The 21,717-nt window shown below is 37.9% G+C and overlaps 1 protein-coding gene across 1 annotated transcript in view; it reads right to left on the reverse strand.

Moving 5' to 3' along the window:
• Positions 1-21,717, reverse strand: part of ADCY2 (adenylate cyclase 2) — a gene marked incomplete at both ends in the record, with an annotated part of 213,469 nt that overhangs the window by 65,740 nt on the left and 126,012 nt on the right. Inside the window, 3 exons of the mRNA XM_080611585.1 lie at positions 4,817-4,944; positions 6,001-6,112; positions 6,672-6,820. Of these exons, the coding sequence (XP_080467711.1) occupies positions 4,817-4,944; positions 6,001-6,112; positions 6,672-6,820 (389 nt within the window). The remainder of the gene's footprint in view (positions 1-4,816; positions 4,945-6,000; positions 6,113-6,671; positions 6,821-21,717) is intronic.

Genomic DNA, 21,717 nt, shown 5'->3' on the forward strand with positions numbered 1-21,717 from the left:
ACAGGGACTATTTTTGTTCCACAGGCAGCTCTGAGATCTGGAACTACTGGTACGTGCCCTTCTATCTCAAGACCCTAATATCTATGTTGGAGACCTTCTCATATCTGTCATATCTAAAAGGAAGGATAAAAAACACATCACCTCAGGATATTCTACAAGCTGGTTCACTTACAGGAGATAAAAAATGCAAATGGCTCCTATATGTGAGTCAGGTTCACAGTTCTAGCAACATCTTCAGTCTCAACAATAAGAATAATCATTACAGAATTAATTTGGCCTATTTCTCTTAGTTTTTTGAAAGGGGCAGAGAACTTAAGAGGCTTAATTTGATATGGTAAATCCTACATTTAAGCAATAGTACTCAAGTGTTCTTTTTCTGGGAAATTAAAATAATGGGAGCATGACAAAGTATTTTATTAAACTGTGTTTTCAAGTTATTAAGAAGATGAAAGGAGAAGCTTTTTTAATTCCTTCAGTCTCTTCCAAGTGTTTATTGGCATCTCTTTTCACTTTGACGTTTTATACTGTTCTCGAGCAGTTGAAACACTTGAAAACGAACTGCTTGTAAATGAGCTTCGTAAGCAGTCAGCAAATTACAAACACCACTTGGCTCTGCACAAGGAATATGGCACAAGCTTTTCACTTTGGGGAAAAAAAAAAAAAAGAAGTGCTTATAAAACTGGGCAAAGTGGAAGAGGAACATTTAACCTCTAGGATTGCTTGTTGAAAGGCTGCCCTGCCATATTCTGCAGCGCAAGTCATGAAGTCTGTTTTATAACAAGCTCTTAGGAGTTTAGGAGAGTAACAAGTCGAATATGTTCCAGAACTTAGTGTTCTCTTCTATCCCACAAATTAAAGAAACCATAGAAGATTTTAAATTACAAGTGTTAGTCTGGACCAAATTAGGGTTTACTACTTCTCTCTTCTGGTCCCTGAACAATTGCTATGACTATGCAGGCACTGACTGCGTCTAAGATTGTAATCTATCACACCCCCATAGGACACCTGCGTTACCTACACAAGTACATCTGAAACTTCCCATTATTATTTCATTTTCTGCTCCCACGGTCTCTCCGGTTTCCCTTAGCACACCACAGTCTGTATGCCCATCATGGCTAGGCAGTCAAAATACTCATCAAGACTGTATTTTTCCTACTGCAGCCTGAAATTTGAGTCTGTAAGGTTTCTATATTTTTCACAGGCATGGTTATCTGTAGTTAGTAGGTAGCTGTAGCAACTTTACTTCACACAAGCAAGAGTTTAGGTCATTAAGAAAGCATCTACTCTATTTACCTGAGCTTTATTCATTGGTAATTCTGGACTAATGTATCTATGACTCACTCAGTCCTGTCTTAACGCACTTCTACACATTCTGTGACCCTTGAGCATTCAGTCTCCTGCTAATTGCCTGCTTTAAAACCACAGTTGCCTTTTGGCTCAGAGCTTCAGGACTGAAATCACACCTACAAAAATATTTTATTTTGTATCTAGCTTACAAATTGGTACAACTATCTCATGCAACTGTTTCACTTTCCTCTGAAATGGAACCCATTTCACACTAACAAATCAAGGACAGCCTTTGAGAATGTGTGGCTGAGAACATTTAAACTAAGAAGTCATCAGACAGACAAGGGGATGGAAGTTGGGCCTAAAGAAAACAGTACACAATATTCATACATAAAAACCAAATTTTTCCTTAACAACAAGCTTAAGATATAGCCTTAAAGCACCCAGTTAAGGCGGCCAGCTCTCAACATCACAAGCAGCACTGGCATCTATGGCTTGATAAGGTGAGCATCCCACTCCTGGGCAAGTATGCTGCAGACTATAAGAAACATTGGATTTGTCCCAACATAGAGCAGGGAAACAAAGCAATTAACCAATGAGACTACTGACATATTTAATGGGAAACAACCCCTAGTGTAGTGAGGCTGAACTGCTCCAAATGGACACATCATTAGGAAACAAAATGGAATAATGCTTTGTACTACAGATCAGCCAGCAGTTTGGTAGAATTCCTCCTTTTTGCTTCAAAAAGAATGGAACTTGAGACCATATTCAGGTGGTAAAATCTCTACAGAACTGTTAATCTAAACAGCAAATAGCTTTATTTCAGTAATTTACACACTGAGGAGTTTTTAACTCAGTGACTGAATATAAAAACCCCTCATATCTGACAAAAAAGATATTTTAGACAGAGTGAATCAAACATAGTCTTCTGGACGAAACAAAAACATTTTAGAAAATGCAGCAGCTCAGTTCCTGTACTGAGGTTAGTTTTACAAAAGATCCCTAAAGCAAGGAGATCAAAATCCCAGTTTCCATAAATATTATACCTTTTCCATGAATACCTTGAAAGGAAAAGAACAAAATTTGCATTAATCAACCTGCCCATACAGCAATTATCGTGGATCAAATCACAAGACCAGGCAACTGAAAGCTAAAACCCTCTTGTGACTACAACTACATTCATATGAGGGTAGTATTTAAGTATTAGAGGAATTACCTTTGTATGCTTGTTTAGTTAATTGAGACAACACATGACTATCCATTTCATGATGATGTGCAGACCACACATATACCTCAAAAGGATGAGGTAATTTCTTACTGTGCTATCTGGACAGTGGTAAATGTGATTTGTACAAAACCATCAAAATTAGAATTGAAACTTACAGAAAAGCATATCAAGTTTTAAAACCAAAGTCCAATTTGTTTTAAAAAAATAAATCACACAGATGACTACCAAATACCCAGACCTTCACATGATATATGTTTTTGCAAAGTGTAACTGTCGTGGTTTAAGCCCAGGCCATAAATTAGAACCACACAGTTTCTACACCCCCCCCTCCCCCCCCGAGGGATGGGGAGGAGAATCGAAAGAATGTAACTCCCACGGGTTGAGATAAGAACAGTTTAATAACTAAGGTATAACACAAATCACTACTGCTGCCACCAATAATAATGATAAGAGAAATAACAAGGGAAGAGAATACGATACCGCCCGCCAGAAAAGAACCCGACAGAGAAGAGGACGTGCCCTCCCGGGTAACTCCCAGGTACATCCCCAGGCATGACGTGCTGTGGTATGGAATACCTCTTTGGCTAGTTTGGGTCAGGTGTCCTGTCCCTGCTTCCTCCCGGCTTCCCCTCCTCCCTGGCAGAGCATGAGACTCACAAAGTCCTTGGTCAGGGTAAACATTCTGACCAGCAACTGAAAACATCGGCTTTATCAGTATTATTCCCAGGCCAAAAGTCAAAACCACAGCACTGCACCAGCTACTAAGAAGGAGAAAAACTGACTGCTGCTGCTGAACCCAGGACAGTAACTCACCTAGATATACTAGAATTTTAGTCAAAGGAAACTTAGCTTTTCTACGGAAAATATGTCTGTGCCATTAATGATAACTGTTTTAAACAGCCATTTACAGTACTTTAATTCCTAAAAGATAATAAGAACTTCAGGTATGAATTACAGACAATGAATTATCTTTGGTTAAAAAAGAAAAAAAGAAAAAAAGATGTGGAAGATAGTGGAAGATATTTTAATTGTCCTTTCCTCACAAAATATTTTCTAAATTAGCTAACAGGATAAGAACCTTGCTTAACAAATAAACTACAATACTGAGCTGTACTCTGGGTAGCTAGGTTTAAGACCCTTCAGAATAATGCGCAGACATCCAGACTAGGTTTAGGTACTCCCATGCTGAAATGTGGCCAACTACAGTAACCCACAAATCAAAAACACTGCTGATAAACACATAATTCTCAATACTGCCCTAATTTGTTAGCTGACAAAGCTTTTTAGAAAATCCTCATCTAAAACATTGATTAAATTTGAAACATTGATTAAAGTTGAAACTAACACTAAACCTGCAGTCTAGTAAGACAAGCATACTTAATTGATTATTTAATAACATGGGAAGTAGGCCTCTCATCCTAGGAATCCATAAGCTGTTAGAAATGTCTTTGGCAGACATGCTCAGTATCACTTCACAGGCTCAGAGCTTGAGGCATCTTAATTGTGGAGGAGCAGCTCCTCCTGATCACCACTAAACATCAAACCCAGCAGGATGCAGGAGCTCTAGCCTCCCACAGTGCTGTTTGACTAACAGGTGCATCATGACTTTGCAGAAAGCAAAGCTTCCAAGTCCTAAGTGATGTCTATTCGGATATTTAACATCTTGTAATCACAGAATCACAAAATAATTGAAGTCAGAAGGGACATCTGAAGATTGTCTAGTCCAACTCCTGCTCAAAACAGGGTCAGATAGAGCAGGTTATTTAGGGCCATAACAGTTGGATTTTGAGTGCTTTCAAGGCTAGAAACTCCACAACCTCCCTGGGCAATCTGTCCAGTGCTCAGTTACCCTCACAGTGAAAAAAACCCCATGTTTCCTGGTGGTCAGAGGGAACCTCTTGTGTTTCAGTTTGTGCCCATCGTCTCTTATCTTGTCACTGGGCACCACTGAAGAGCCTGGCTCCTTCTCTTTGCACTCTCCCTTTAGGTACTTAATGCATTGATGAGACCTTTCCCCCTCAGCTTTCTCTTCTCCAGCTCAAACAGTCCCTTCTCTCTCAGCCTTTCCAAAGATGAACAATGCTCCAGACCCTTAATCATCTTTATGGTATAGTGACAATATAGCCTGGCACAACCCAATATTTCTTTGCTGAGGCTGACATCAATATTACCATGCAGGACTCTGTAGTGAAACACACCAACTACTGCAGGTCTGAATGTTTCAACCAGTAGCACAGCAAACGAGAGAAAAGACAGAATTTTAATTGTTGAGTATTTAACAAGAAATTCAGCACTTACTTAATGGCTTCACACATGTCCAATCCCATTTTCACGCAATTCTTGGCATGATTTTGAAGAGATATAGGTAGTCCAGAAACACAGTAATAGCAGTCACCTAGGATTTTAATTCTCATGCATTCATTTTCCTGGAGGAAAAAGCAAGTTGAGATTGTCACTTTCCACTTGAATTACACAAATTCAGGGTTACAATTACAAAGGCTGACTTAAATACTGTTAGCAAAATCATTTTACTTAAGCTTGTTTCAGTAGAAAAGCTGAGAAAAATAAGCTACAAAAGAAGTCCTGTCAAAGAGTTTTGTACGGATGACTGCATTAAGGAGCTCATATGGTCCTTAATGGGCAAAACCAGGAAGTAAGTTTACTGAAAACACGTATCTGCGGTGGTATTCACACCTTAGATTAAAGAAGTGAGCCAAAGTATCACATACTCAATCTAAACAAAGTCCTACTGTTTGAAATATGAAATCAAAAGCCTTCCACAGTTATAACTTTGAAGATACTATGCAATACTTTCTGAAACTAGTAATCATAATCCTATTTCTATCTAAGGCAACGTAAAGATTTATTTTTTTACCAATACTGGATGATAGGTTTTGAACTAATAAAAACACAGAAAATTTTTCTGTTTTAGTGTTTCTGATTTCACCTTCACACACAGCATGAAATTTATTGCATTTTTATAAAAATAACACTTAAATAAAGAGAACAAAACCTTCTGATTATACTTGAGTCTTTTCTTGAGTAAACAAGATGCTGTGGTCAGTAATTAAAATTGCTTCAATCAATATTGTCTCTCTTGTCCTCCAGCCTCTTAAATGTTTTTCTTGAGATCTGAAAACTGACTGTATCAATTTTCTATCTTAAGTTTCTTAATCCTTGTTACTGTAAAAAAATCTATTTAAAGAGCAGTTCATCTGCCATTAGGCTTTACTGGGCTCCATGAGCTGTCTCTATTGGTCCTGTTAGAGAGCTATCTTGGGTTTCACAGATTGTCACACTGGCAGAAACACACTGCTGCACTCAGTGCAGAGCCAGATTTTTTCTTCACATGCTTCAAGTCTAGTCTTCCTGCCAAAGCCTCAGAAAGACTGCCTGAAGGTAAAAGAGTCCTCAAGAAGAAAAAACGTTTTAAATATGATTTCCTTATTTAAACTAACAGTAGCAGCCCATTAGAAACCCACCTTTGCAATCTGATCAAATTTGCCAAACAGCTCGTTTAGCATGTGCACCAATTCCCCTGGTGAGCAGTCACTGGCCAGGCGAGTGAATCCCACAATATCAGCATACAAGATGCTGCAACAGAAATGAACAGAGACTTGGTCACGGTTTTCATCTGCAGAACTCAGATTTAGCAATCAACAGCAAAACCTGGCAGCTTTCAAAAAGCAATTTCTAAGGATGTCAGGCAAATTAATTTGTCCAATAGAACACAGAATATTTTAGCTCAGGTACTGTGTAAAATATGTATGTAATATAGCTGCCTTTATATACATTATATAAAACCTGATGCATTGTTCCAGTTAAGAAAATTACAAATTCAGAATAATGTAACTGACATGAACTACAATTATGATGGTGTACATGAAAGCAGGATTTGGTAATTTAACCGGAAAAATCAAGGAATTATGAAGAAAACCAGTTAATGAGTGGCTTTTTCTAAACAACTCCTTTGTTTTATCACTTTTGTTGCTCTTCTGGAACATGGAATTGTTAGCATTTGATCAAATTAATTGATATTAACATGAGTGTTTTGAAAAACATATTAAACCAATTATTTCCTTAATTGCTCCCTTTAACTTTCTTTTCAAAATTTCTCTGAATATTGTTGATACATTTTATTTCAGTACAATACCTTACATTGGTGTGCCTTTTGACATACAAATTGTGGAAGTTGTTTGTGTTTTCCAGCTGGCCTGCCTTGGGACCTTGTAGCCTCTGAATGATCTCTGCTTTCATTTCCATGGCAATGTGAGCCGGCAGTAAAGACAGTAGAAGGCGCTCCTAAAATTTAAAATGAAATGTCCACAATTTCTTTTAAGAAGAATGAAATTAGTATGGCAGCAATACTGTGCAAAGCATGTGCTATTGTCAATACTCTAGAACATTTTGATGAAGCTTGCACTCAGGCATTTGCCTGGTATGGCCTTCAAAATTAATTAGTTCCTTGAAGAACTGGACAGAAATATACACACATTTCCTGACATCTAACATCTTCAAGGTTTTGCGTATATTAGAAAAACATCTGAAGAAGTTATATACAGTAACCTATTCGATATCTGAGTACGATGCAGGAAATATAGATTAGCAAATAAAGCAAGAGCTGCAAGGACTCTTCAGAGGACTTCAGGGAAATGTATTCCAACTCAGGCAAGAGTAGGCTAATATTTTTTAAATGTTTAGCCATAGTTTCAGTGGCCGTTGACTGAAAACGAAAAGACAAAATCAAGACACAGAACACGTTGAAAATGTTGGACTTTTCCAGACTATTTTGATATGTATTCTCTTCTTCCTTTAAGATGGCATTAGACAAATGGAAGTTTTATAAAAATATTAAGCTACAAGGAATTTGAAGATTTTGTTTAAAATCCTACATGTATTTCCTTATTTTTTATTGGTGTTATACTCTAAGTTTTCACCTTGTGAAGTTCTCTTACATCAGTATATTTTAATTTTCCCCATTTTATCTGTGACAGCTTTTCATTGAATTCCTACTCTGGAAAACTAGATCAAGGGAATAGCTTGAACTCTGCAAAACAGAAAAACCCTTCCCACTTTGATTATACTCCACCTCAAAACTGAACAGGAATTTCTAATTTTCTCATAGGCAGAGCAGAGAAGCTAATTTTGGCTAAGCACAAAAAACAGAACCCTGAACCAGTGAGGAGGGGAAAAGCAGCTGTAAAAGCTCATGAATGAGTCAGAGAAAGAAAGAGATATGCCAAAAAAGATGGTGACCTCAAAATGTGTGCAGTCTGCAGGTGTTACTCACAGTGATGTGTTCTCTGGTTCACAACATGTATTTTTGCAGTTTGCGGTTCTGTTCATAAAGGTTCCAGAAGTGTAGCCATTAACCCAATGCTCTGTCTGGGATAATTGTTCCTGTTGGGGTCTAATGACCTTGAATAGAGCATGGCAATAACAGGGCTATAGAGTGATATTTGCAGCTACCTCAGCTATCTATCTCTGTAATGTCTCAACACTTCCCATTCCTCATAGCATTTGTGTACCTGTAAGCATAGCATTTACTTACATGAGGCCCTATGAAACTGATCCTGCAGACACTTTGTAAAAATCCCTCTATTTCATTGAATCTAGACAGAATTTTGCTTTGTTGCTAAATGATACTGTACTAATAATTTTCTTTCTTTTTTTCTTTTTCTTTTCCCCACTTTGGTGAGATCTAAAAATAATTTTGATCACATATGTATGCCCTGCTCTTTAATTTGCATACTAAAGCATATCACATAAACAGTAAGAAAAGTCATGAAATAAATGTTCAAGGTAAAGTATACCTATCTCAAGCCCAACTAAAGGAGGTGAGAATAACAGAAAATATGTACTGTGTTACTACTGCTAGGATCTCAGATTTAACACAATGTACTTGAGAAGTATATATACAATTGACTTAATAAAAATGTTAACATGGCTTTATTCCATAAATGCAAGATTAATTTAGTAAGTTTAGGTATTTTAGCAAGTACATATCCATGTGACTGATACATTTTCATTTCTAATGTAGTCCACCAGTCCCTCATGGGAGGTATTTTGCTGAATTATAAAGAAGACCTGCAAAACCAATGGACATTTTTCTATAATGAAAGCTTACTCTTGCAAGCTGCTCTCTATATAACAGAAATCTGTTGTTTTGTGATGTACAGGGCAGGTCAGCACTTGGTAATAATTATCATGTTATATCTTGCAAAGAAGTGAGTGCTCTCAGCTCCAATTTTATATCACTGTGCTCCTGTAATACCGTGGCCAGTAAATACAACCTAGTTTACTATGTTCCTGTGACTCTGTTAGGATTCCATACATGCAGTAAGGCAGACACTCAGGGTCCAGGTTAATTCTTAGGTCTTTGAAACCCAGGGAGGCTGTCAAAAGGTCAAATAGAAAAGCAATAGTTTTCAAGAAAGCAGTAGAAAAGGTAATAGAAAAAGTTTTCATAGGAAGCAGGGTGAAGTCATCTACAAGCTAAAGAATCATAACAGAAAAGGGAAAATAGAATGCCGTTATTTTGTAGGGGACAGCAGGAGAGACAAGATATTTCCCCTCCTTTTTCTCTCCAGGCCAGACCACTAATCTGTTCTGCTTAAAGGTCCTGGCGAAGCTGTTCACCACATCAGAATCTCTCTCCAAAGATTTTTTTTCCTTCCTCCAGTTCCCCTGCACAAAAGAGAAATTTACAACCAGAGGTGGCTTTAGAGAACTGCAACTGGTGAAGCACGCTGCAAAATATCCTGCCATGCCCAGCTATATCTAAATGCTTCAGCCACCCTCTCCACCACGCAGCCTGGGAGTGCTCACGTATCTGTCCTGAGGTTACCAGCTGTCTGTTAATGTGTTATCAAGTCACATACTGCATTTCAACTAAACTGTTAGTTTTTATTTCTTTCACTAAAAGACAACTGTGAAAGAATCTGAATCTCAACTATTTATGAAGACTGTAGCTGCTCCTGTCAGCTAGCCAAATACAGAAGTTACAAACACATTATTCCCTCTCTTTCTGCTGAAAGAGCCCCCAAAATGCAAAGGATTTAAGAACACCTCTTCCTTCATGTTTTGTTATCTCTGGTGGCTACAAATTGCATAGTGGAAGGATCAAAACCAACTACTAATCAGATTGTAGTGCCTGATGTGCACTAAAATTTCTGTAGACTGAAACAGTGTGAGAAACACAGCAAATCAAGATTGCTGCTTATGATGGCTTTTTATTTGAAAACACATTCTGTACTATTCTTTCAGCTAGAAAATCCACACAGCAAAAACTAGGTGAACTAACATACAAGACTGACTGAGACAAAACACTTGCCTATTAGTAGTAGACAGAGAAGCCATTCTCAGAGCTATAACCTGTAAGAAATAAGCCAAAGTAATTCTGAATGCAGGTCAAGATGCAGCATTTAAAAGTCTTCTGACTAAAAATAACAGTACCTGCTTCTGGTGAAAGAGAAACTGCTGTGCTATGGCAATAACGAAAATTTGCTTACAAATATCTTTCTCTGACATATTACCAACATGATCTCACAATCAACACGAGACCGATGTACACAAGACTATTTCCTGACTATCCATGTTCTCTGGGGCTCTGCTTTCCCCTCACCACTCAAATTATTTATAGCTGAGATTTTTAAGTCCTAGGGATAAAAGACAGAGCACACAATCCATATGGATTATAAAATTGTGATGCCTTTCAGTACTGCAGAGTTAAGAACTCCTTTCTTCTCTGAACAAGTCCATCTGTATCCCAATAGATGGCTAACAAGTAGTCATCCTCCCTTGATTTTCTAACTGAGGAGTTTCAGTGGTATCTGTCAAACTGTTACTTGAGTTCTTCTTCTCCCAAACCCCATATAGGGATATTTTTGCCCCTTACAATGCCGTTGAGGGCACTGAATCTAGAATTCTACTTTTCTGTCGCTTGGGTTGTTTCCAGATTCCTGTGGCACGTGTCTACTCATTTATTTAGCAAGTTTGAAAGAGCAGGCCAGTAAGTCAGCAGTAAGAGCTCTAGAAGCAATTAGCCTATACATGCATCCAGCTTTACAACAAAGTTTACAAATAAACATGGACAAAATATGATTTTCAGCTGCCCTTGAAAGGTATAGAGAAATAAACTACAAAACAGAAAATCTTGTGATTCCTGATCACACAACGATCTATCAGCCATATAGAGATGGTGATCAACAGGATACTTGTTTGGCAAATTATTGTACTGTTTACCCAGATCTCATGCACGTTCTCTTAAATACACCTACAGCGTTAAACAGCTGTAAATTTGTTTTTTCTTAAAGCTAACTTGGACTCCTAACTGGGAGAGGAGATTGTTTTTAAAAACTAGGTGTTATTATCCCCTTAAATTTAGCCTATATTAGTAACCTCCACCAACCTTATTACTTGTACTGAGACCAATAAATTGCATTTTGCTCATACACAGCAAGAAAGGTATTCAATCTTGATTACAGAGACATAAAGAGATGGAGAATTCATCAACTCCTTAGCTGCTTGTTCTAGTGGTTAATCAGCTGAACTCTTTAAAACTGTTTAAAATGTGTTCTGTATTTCTTCCTTTGAAGTCTTGGTCCTGTTATATCTGTCTCTGCTCAAGATTAATGTCCGCACTCTTTTCCCAGTGAAGTTAAACACTGATCAGATAACTCAATTTTCTTTCTGATCAGGTAAACAGACTTGGCTCCATAAATCTCCTGCTCCTTAGTATTTTCTACACTCTCTTCTCTAAACCCTCAAAAACACATATACCCTCCTGCTTTCTTCCTCTCAACACGTTCATGACTTTCACTGCACAACTTCCTGCTGTAACATCTCTGGAGTTCCCTGTCTGCTACGTATCCAAAATTTTTTTCAAAGTTGCATACCCTTTGCTTTTAGAAACATGACTTTCCAGACTGTTATTATAAACTATCTTGATGAATATAATTTATAAAGTATTCCATATTATGGTATTTACTATCAGATCAATATTTGGCTTTTCTGAAGAAATGACTGTGATTGCCTTCATGTATCTCCTACATCATTAATAAAAAATGCATAGCAGCATAAACAATGAGAACTGGTTCTTGCAGAACGTGAGACACATGACAATTCATTGAACAGCTCCACGGATAATTTACAGTTACCCCACTCAAGATCCATTAGACTGTGCTCTTTTGACAGGAAGTAGTGTCGGTACTTTTAATCAAGATGCCCAGAATCATTGCATCAAACACCTTACTGAAACCTACTGCTTTTGGAAAGTTACTTAACCCAAATCTGTTCCCCATTAAAAAGTTAGAAACATTTTCATATGACTCAATTTCCTACAAGTTTTTGAGTACGTCACTGTATTTCTTTGCAAATACAAAACCATCATAGCAGCATCTTTTATTTCCCATGAATTGTTTATATTCTGCCTATCTAGTGGCAGCCCCTTCCTTTGTTGGGATGGCTTTTTTCCTGGAATACTTTCAAAACACTGTCATCAGCCTTGACAGAAACAGGCAAGGATTTTTCCTGACATCTACAAGTCTACATATCACAATTTTTGTCATATTGAACCATTTTTTTACATAACTAATTGCTGCTTTTGCTTTCAGTCATGGCTCGTAAAGGCTTTATACTACAGCTGACATCTTTTCTGATGACAGAATTATGAACTCTCGTCTGTTCATTAACAGCCTTCTAAAGGGCTCCCCATTGCTAACAACATTCATCTATGGTTTGCTTTGGGTTTTTTCTTATGGAAAACAATTTTTTTTCAAGTCCCTAAGCACAGCAATGTAAGACTTCATATCTTCATGATCCTGTAAGTGAAATTTCAAGGCTGGCAATACCAGGAGCTGATATCAAACCCAGAAAGTCAATACACATAAGCAGAATGAGGGCACCATCCTCTCAGTCTTCTCTACTTCACCAGCCATGGGACATGAACTCCCTCATGAAGATGTTCTGCAGAAGACAATCCATAGTTGTTTGGCAGCTGCTCTAGTGAGAAAGGGAGTTCTGAGCAGCGGCTGCCACTGGGGCAGTGTCCAACCCCACAGCTAGGCCAGTTGGGCAGGCCCAGAATGGCCACCAAGGGTCCAAGCGACCAGCCCAGACCATGGCAAAACATCCGTGGCATGACTTGCTCACTTAGCAAGAACGGTACAACAAATACAGGCTTCGGACAGAAATACACATAGTGGTTTTCAGGCTAAATACACACCATTCTGCACGCTCATTTGATGCACAGTAATTCTGTGAATATACTGTTAAGCATCTAGCCAGTCACCTTCATCTCCAAGTAACACTAAGGCTACCTGAAAGCACTGCTTTGCTGTGACAGTTGCAATGTATGGGTCTGAGAGCTAATTTAAATGCACAAGCTCACCACGTATTTGGCAAAGACAAATTCCTTCAAGGAGCTTAGGGGATACTTAACGTTTATGCATAAATTATAGTTTGTACATGCAGGCTGTCTATGACTAATTTTTCGAATGAGGCTCACTACACCTTCAGAATACGTGCCTATCTTGCAGCTGTTCAAGAGACGAGTCATCAAACAGCAAAACAATAGAGTAAAACCAGAACATAACGACATACACAGCCAGAGCTTCTTAATTAATTGACACAATTTCAAGGTTTGTTTCTGTCTGACTCTGTTAGCTCTTGCTTTAAGTCTTTTGTATCTCAAGATCACTGCTGAATAGACAGAAGCAGCATTTTACAAAGAATCTATTTGATGAGATTAACATGGTTATTACTATATCAGCCCTTAATAATGGTGAAGTATTACAATGCTGGCATTTGCTCAATACAATTCTTTTATTCTTTTAAAAAATAAACCCTTTAACTCCAGTACATCTGATTTCACGTTTTGATGAGAAGAGTTTTATGGTTTATTTTTCACTACAACTGAACAAAATGCTACATGAATCTCCTTCCGTCTTCTAAGCCATCCATGGGACATTTCAAGGAAGATATTCCCTGAGAATCTATGCAGCCCGTTTGCCAAAGAAAGTGTTTTCCTGTTCAGCTGCCCAGTTTAGAGTCAAACCTTGTAGCTGCAAGCATCAAATCCAAAGCAAAACTAAAAGCATTTGTAAGGCACAGCATAACCCTTCAGTTAGAGGATCATGTTTGAAGTACATTGGCAACACAACTCCTCCATGCTTTTCTAGGTAGCATGAAACTGGTTTTTTCTACCTCAGACTTTGCTTGCTGGTGTTTTAGCCACCCGCTTGCAGTTAAGCATGTAGAATGAATTTCTGTATTTCATTGGTAATTTTCCACTATTTTATCAGACACCATACAGATGCCATACATTTGTGTGACCAAATGTGTGAACAAGTCCAGAGGAGGGCCACGAGGATGATCAGGGGACTGGAGCACCTCCCGTATGGAAACAGGCTGAGAAAGTTGGGGCTGTTTAGCCTGGAGAAGAGAAGGCTGCGTGGAGACCTCATAGCAGCCTTCCAGTATCTGAAGGGGGCCTACAAGGATGCTGGGGAGGGACTATTCATCATGGACTGTAGCGACAGGACAAGGGGTAACGGGTTAAAACTTAAACAGGGGAAGTTTAGATTGGATCTAAGGAAGAAATTGTTTACTGTGAGGGTGGTGAGGCACTGGAATGGGTTGCCCAGGGAGGTTGTGAATGCTGCATCCTTGGCGGTGTTCAAGGCCAGGTTGGATGAGGCCTTGGGTGACATGGTTTAGTGTGAGGTGTCCCTGCCCATGGCAGGTGGGTTGGAACTAGATGATCTCAAGGTCCTTTCCAACCCTAACTATTCTATGATTCTATGAATGTTAGTCACCACATAGAATAAAGATCAAAACCAATGATCAGTCACCCAACTACGGCTGTCAGGAGCTCACAAACACTTCAAAGTGGGTCAGACAGAGTGGTCAGAAGCAGGACCAGATAACAATAAAAATTAATCAAAACTCTCAATCTCTGCATTAGATTAGACAAGAGTAGAGGTAGATAACAATTGGTTTTCCCATACAACAGCCTATTTAAATGGAGGGAGAAGTTTATTCAAGCAGAAGCTAATTCAAAAAATTCATTTCATCCATATATAAATGAAAAGTGAGCCTACAGTGAGGATCTGTCCTACTTCTTGTGAAACAGCGATGATAAATTTTAATGACGAAAGCTGTATACTTTAACGTCTTTTTTTCTGAGCAGCAGTAAGCATCACTATTCATTCAACAGCTCACTTCCTAGCCTTGAAGACAGAGGAAGCTGACTCACCCTAGGTAGAAATCAAAGAACAGGCAGATGTCTGCAGGGTATACACTGTTACTGCATTCGTAAAGCAGACCTTTTTGTTTCCTTACAATGGTCTAAATAAAAAGGAACAAGAATGGTTTGCATTACATCTCTACCTTGGGAATGAATGTTTCTCTTTTGCTTGTTCATGGAATATGTATCTTGTAGAAATTTCCCAACTGCTCTTTAGTGATTATATTCACTAGCTACTAAATATAGAGATATTTAAATGAAAAACTTTTATCCCACTGGAAAATAAACAAGAAAAACAGAGTTTTGAAAACCAGTTCTCTTTATTTTGAGGCACCTCATCAGAAAAAAGAAAACAAAACAACAATAACTTACTGTACAGCAGATATGTGTTAAACTATTAATGAACACTCATTACTAAGCCTAACCACAAAACAAAATTTAGCATAAATCATAGCAGGGATTATACCTTTCATAATTATTTTGGATTTATTTTCTGAAACACCTAAACAGCATTTTTTATGTTACCATATGTATGATTTCTGTGGTAGGTTTAGGCACAAGGACGCAGACAGAAACTCCAACTTAACCCACAGAAAGACTGGGATGGTAAATACCAGACTTTCAAGTGCCTTGTCACCTAAGCAAAGCCAATCCCAAGAGGATAGGCTCTAAAATCGTGTGTGCAATCCACAGAGAAAATCAGAATATAAAAATGTGACTGAGAAAAATTACAGCTGAAAGTGGAAGGGGTGGGAGGCACATAAGTACAAAATGCCCAGAAAAGGATATTGCTTATGATTCTGTAGTCAGAGCCACCAAGTGCTTACCTCCAGGCTGTAAGAAGCCCCTTTTATTGGCTTGGGGATCTGTTGTGGGCAAAACAGTCTAGACCCAGAGAATTTCGATTGAATTAGTTTATTGCAAACAAAACCAAACCTCCCATTGTTGATTGCAGGTTTGGAAAACAAACAAACAAACTGCTCCAGTACAAGTTGTCCGTGGGCTACAGTCCATCAGGGGTGTAGGTATCATCTTTTGATGTGCGACTCCTCTACACACAATAGGTTGCCTTCTGCCTCCAGCAGCTGCCTGTTCCTTTCTGAACTCTGTCTGGGCAGGGGCACTATGAGCCTCAGATTAGGTATTATTTTGGTGCTCAATGGGCAAGTTTTTGTGCACAAAGCAGTTTTTTCCATGGTTGTTTTTATGCACCTCATGGTAGGCTGGAGGCAGCTTTGACTGACGTGTCAATTCAAAACACCCACCTCACAACTCACCAGTGCAGCCCCCCGCAACGCGCAGCTGCTAACACAGGCTCTGTACAGAGCCATATCCACCAGCCCAGCAGAAACAGGGTGTCAAGCCTAGAATTTTTTGCGTTTTAACAAGAGATCCAGAGGTTAGACAATGCACTCCACGAGAGACCCATGTTTAAAACAGTCATCTCCCAAAAGAGACTCCTCTCTCTTCCTATTCCTGAGGAAAAATGTTATCAGTATGAGGTTATTTTGAAAGTAGAGCCCTAGAAGCCTTTTCAGGTGAAACTAATCCACTCCAAAATGAAATGATTTAAAAATCACTGAAGTATATATTAGATCGCCTGCCTCCACCGTAGTCTGGGCGAATTCCTTAATCCCCAGGCTCCTGCACAAGGGCTGCCGCACTCCCTCTCTCTCTCTCATGAGATGTACAATTCAGTAGAGATATTGGACAAATGTCCTTTAACACAGGGGAAACCTGGTCCCAGTTTGTAATCTTGTGGGATTAAGTACAGACTTATTGCTATCTAAGAGCCTCACATGCTGAGAGGTTTCATATGGATCTAATTCTTACTAATTCCACATTCTATTTCTATTGCTTTGAAATCACAGTTTACACACTGATGCCAGCACATTTGTACACGTGAATATGAATTAAATATACAGTAAAAACAAATACCAAAGCTACAGCTGATGATTTTGGCAGCATTATATCTAATGGCAAATATGCCATGGATAAGTATTTCTGTGATTACTGCACTTTTATAACTTCCAAGCTTTTGAGAAATTTGGAAATGGTTTGTGACTTCTTTATTTAAAATCCTTTTTGACAGTTTCCAGCATGCATCATCAATATACTCAATGCCTCTATTCAATGTGATGAATTTTGAAACTCCACTCTTTAAACATGGGTTAACTCATCTATCAATCAGAAAAAAACCTATTGACGAGGACTGTGTTGTCATTTAAAGAGATAAAATTAAAGGAAACCAGAAGTTAATTTTGAAGACACACCCTTTTCTGAGTATACATAATAAACTGATAAAATTTTAACATGTAGTTCCCAAGATCATAATTTATTTATCATTGAAACCTCAACAATACAGGCACATAATGCCCACTATGTAGCACACAGGAACCATAATTCCTGGAAAGGGAGGCAGAACTTAAAATTTAATTTTAGTTTAACAGGATGCTTATTTTAATTTCTGGCTCCTGTTCCAGTCTTCTTCATGAATTCTTTTTACTGCTTAAAAACTCTTTCTACATGATATTAGAAAAGGTTACAGAATATGTCCTTCTTTTTTACACTAGCATTGCTGTTCCCAGCATTTACTTTCAAGAAAATGGCAAAAAGACTTCTGTACATTTTCAGTCACTTGTAGGAAGAAATGCTATAAAATATATATTTTTTATTTTTATTAGCACACAGTTGTTAATAAGCCAAAGGAAGCCAATTTCCTTTTCAATCCTGATTTGGCAAAGCCTCCAAGACACACCCTAAAATGATAGCCTCATATCTGTATTCAGCAGCACTTGCATTGCCACATCCAGCACAGCTTAGCAACATGCAAATGCTAAATCCTGCCAAGAATTCACAGAACATGTGCTAAAACCAGTCATGTTCTGGTGAATCAATGTCTTCCTACAGAAAAGTGGCCTACATATTCAGTTTGGGTCATTGCAGAAGTTGCTTGTCTGCAGTTTACAATCTCAGTATTAAAAAAAATAATACTTTTTTCCATGGGGTGTGACTGGAAGGGAGTGTTATTCTCCAAATGCGGCATTCTGAGTAAAGTGGATCCACCTAAATGAGAACCACTGAGAGGCGAAGCAGAAGGAACCCTTCAGAAGACAGAATGCAGCGTGCAGGGAGACAGCACAAAGAAGAAGGATATTACTCTCTTGCAGTGAAACTGACTTCTGCAGAGAAGACTGTCAACCAAGCATGAAGGTGACAGGAAGATTCCCTAGAGACCCAAAAGGGAGTTGCTGAGGTTGTTTCAATGCTGGAAGCCACTGGCAGCAGTTGAACTAGAAGGGCTTTGTAGAAGGCTCAAGGAAACTGCCCTGCAAGGACTCAATGAAAAGATGTATTTTCAAGTCTTGGCATTTTCCTCTGTTTCATCAGCAATTCTGAGTTTTCCTTGGTTGAAGAGTTAACTTTTTTAAATAAGTTAACTGTGCTGTAAATAAAACCCAATTGTTTTGAGACTGGAAGCTATTCCACCCAAGGATCAACATGAGTCATGTTACGTCATAATGAGTGTTTGAATAGTCATACTGACAGTCTGAATAACCTCTCTCAGTGATCCATCAAGGTTAAGCCTTTACCTACTTCTGTATGAATTGCAGCCTGTGCAGTGAGTAAATTCTATAAATTGTTTGGGACAAAAGTTTATTTCATATTTGGATGAGTCAAGACAGAAATTTTCAGGCAAAAGCTCATCCCTTAGTTCATAAAAACTGCCATTCAAAGACTATCATTGCACATACACAAGGCAATTCTTATTTAATGCTTGACAGATAAAGGTCTGCATCTTATCTGTGTGGTGTGCTATCAGTTCTTCTGCTATTCTCCTGTATCCTTTTCCTTGTGTATTCTCCAAAGAAGCCTGTCGCTTTTGTCTGAGACTGCTGAAGTACTGACAGATGTTTCAGTGCAATCGGTCCATTTTTGGCAAATCTACTGCTCTTCCAGAACTGCAAAATTCACTGGGTTCAGGACAGTAATAGCCAGCCAAACCAGTCCCTTCGTGTCTTCCAGCACAACTTCTTCCAAGTTTGTTTTGATTTCTGCACTAAGAGGAAGGTGACATTTTGATAACAACCTCCTCTACTGGTTTCAGCTAACTTTCCTCATCTATAGATTCACTTTTGCATTCTTCAGAAGCTTGTTTCTGGTGTCTAGGAGCAGCACACTGAAAGGATGACTCCCCAAGTGTAGTTTTTCCATTCAAGTGGTACAGTAATCTAACAGCATATGTACAGTATTTTTATACTTACAGTGCAGAAGGGAGTAAACAGAAAGGAACAAAAAGTGGCCCAGGAGGAAATGGAAGACCAACAATAAATCATGTTTCTTCAATGTGATATAGGAGACAGAAAGGGAAATGTTTGTGCCAGCTGGCCAGATTTAAAATCTGATGTTTTTCCTTTTCTTGTTTTTTTCTTTTTTTTTCTTTTTTAAATGGTCAACAAGAAAACGTGGGGCTGCACCAAAAGCTGAGGCCCAAGCTACACTGAAAGATGTAGCCATAAACATAGCTGTTGTTTTCAAACTCTAGCCAGAAACATTTTTATGAAGAAGCAAAGAAAATGCCTGCTGAAAATTTTACAGTAACAATTCATCCTACCCTAAACATCCATGTTTACTTCATAAACAAATATATCTGGCTACAGTAACGTGAGAAAAAAAACAGCCAATCTGCACTTTATGAATTCCAGAAAACTACTCTTTCAGTATTATTTTCACCTTATAGAAATGTACATAAATTATCATCTTTATACTTGCATACTCAGGGTTTATTTTATATATGAATAGAGATCTAAAAATATCTTACATAGCAAATCAAATTTATTTACAGATTTACTTTGATAGCATAAAGCTTACTGTAAAAGCTGACGGATCTCCATGCTGTGGTGTACTATGTAAACTACAGCACTTCTGTGAATAACACTATGCAAACTGGTGGAACATGCTTCAACAAGAAATTATTGTTTCTAGGACTCGTACATATTTTATGTACAAGCAATTTATGATAAGCAACTTTCACTCAAATCTTTAATTTGAATGCAGAAAGCTTTTCTAAAATAATCTGAGCATAAAGGAAAATTAAAGGGACATCAGATGATTTTTTTTTTTTAATACATCTTTAAAATATTTCTCATAAGGGCAAATAATCAAATTAAAAATATTTGATTATGCAAAGACATTTGTCCTGTCCCATGACTGCTTACTTCCTTCAAGACCCTTTTGAGGGACCTTATCTTCCAGAAATATGGGTAGCCCATATCAAATGGATCTTTCTTACCCACAGGATCACTAAAACTGTCAGAGAATTCTTAGTTTTTTCTCTACGGTAGCTGTCTCGACTTTTCTTCCATATCTCACCCTCACCCAAATGTGCAGGGATTTTATATTCTACTTCTGCTAATATACCCAAAACAGACACCATGCTTCTAAGTCAGTAGTGCTTTGATCTCCCCTGGAGCTCTGCCACTACTGGCATCGCAGTTGCCTCCCTTCTGTGCTTCAGTATCAGCACAACTCTTGGTAAGAGACTGCATAAGAGGTAGCGGCAGCATTTCAGCTGTTTTGTTCCTGAGTTTCTTTAGATGTCTCTGCTGAATACACAGATACAAGGGTTTATTGCCACTTATTTTATTTAGTCTATCTATTCCTTGACCTCTCCTCCTAACATTTCACCTTGACATAAATTCTGTAGTGAGTTTTCCATAAACATGAGAAACTCCTTTTTTCCACAACAAATGCAGAAGCATGAAAAAATTACTTGGACTAGATTTATTACAGGGAATCACATGGCATAGTTCCTGAATATGAACTTACTCTGAAAAAGACAAATAAGTTCATTTTTGTACAATCAAAAAATACTTCATGTTTTTTTCTAATAATTGCTAAACTTACAGTAAGATTTATCCTTTCAATGCTAATTTGCCAAAAATATGTAAAACACTGGCTTTAATTTTTTCTAATTTTTCAGTATCCCCTTTCATCAAAGCAAAACTTCAGATGCTCTTGCAGTTATTTAAAATTACTCTTTTACCAATTTGCAATCATGATAACAAGGTATTGAACATTAAGAATGGAGTAAATCTAATGCTTTTTTATTCCTTTCTCCGCTCCTGTGTGTGTCCATCCACCCCACCTTTTTTTTCACTTGCAAGCAAGAACAATCCACAATGAACTATATTCATGCTTTCAGTGGTGAAGGGGAAGTCACTTTTTTACAACTGATTTTTAAGATTTTAATACACTTCCAAGTAAGCAAAGTAGGCAAACTACACAACACAAAATAGTCCTTTAAAACTTTTACTATTTCTTTTTATATGCAATTACATTCTGTATCAACAGGAACTTGAATTTACCCAACACGACTTGCAAGAGTGGGTAACTTAAGTGTGTTAAAGCATAACTAAAGATACCTTTCTTAGTAAGTGCCCAACTTTGTTCTCTATGTTGTTTATAAAATTAAGTACTATATACTAGCTTACAAGTTTAAAGGGCATAAATATGACAGAATGCCTTAAAACTGTATTCTTCAAACTTTTTAAAGCTGAGATTAGCATCATGAAATTAAAATGAAATCAAAACACAAATTAACAAAACCTTACTATGCCATCTTCCCATTCTGCTGTAATTCATTACAACAGTACTCTTTTTTATATATATGCATGTATAAAAGAATCATTTCATTTCAATAATAGTGTATTCAACAATGGATGTTACGTAATTTTCAGCTTTAGTTACCTACATCATGTCTAGTCCCTTTGAAAAAAGCAATTAAGCCACCAGCACAGCTCCACAGCTAAAAGGCTAAAATCTTCCTTTTCTGAAAGAATAAAACCTATGAGCATAATTTCCTGCATATGTGTTGCCCTGCATAGAGGTATCAGACACAAGACAGATAGGAACTTGTGGCAACAGGGACAGAATGACAATCATGCACTAG

The sequence above is a fragment of the Psittacula echo genome, assembly GCF_963264785.1.
Source record: "Psittacula echo genome assembly, chromosome: 2".
In the NCBI taxonomy this organism is placed as follows: domain Eukaryota; kingdom Metazoa; phylum Chordata; class Aves; order Psittaciformes; family Psittacidae; genus Psittacula; species Psittacula echo.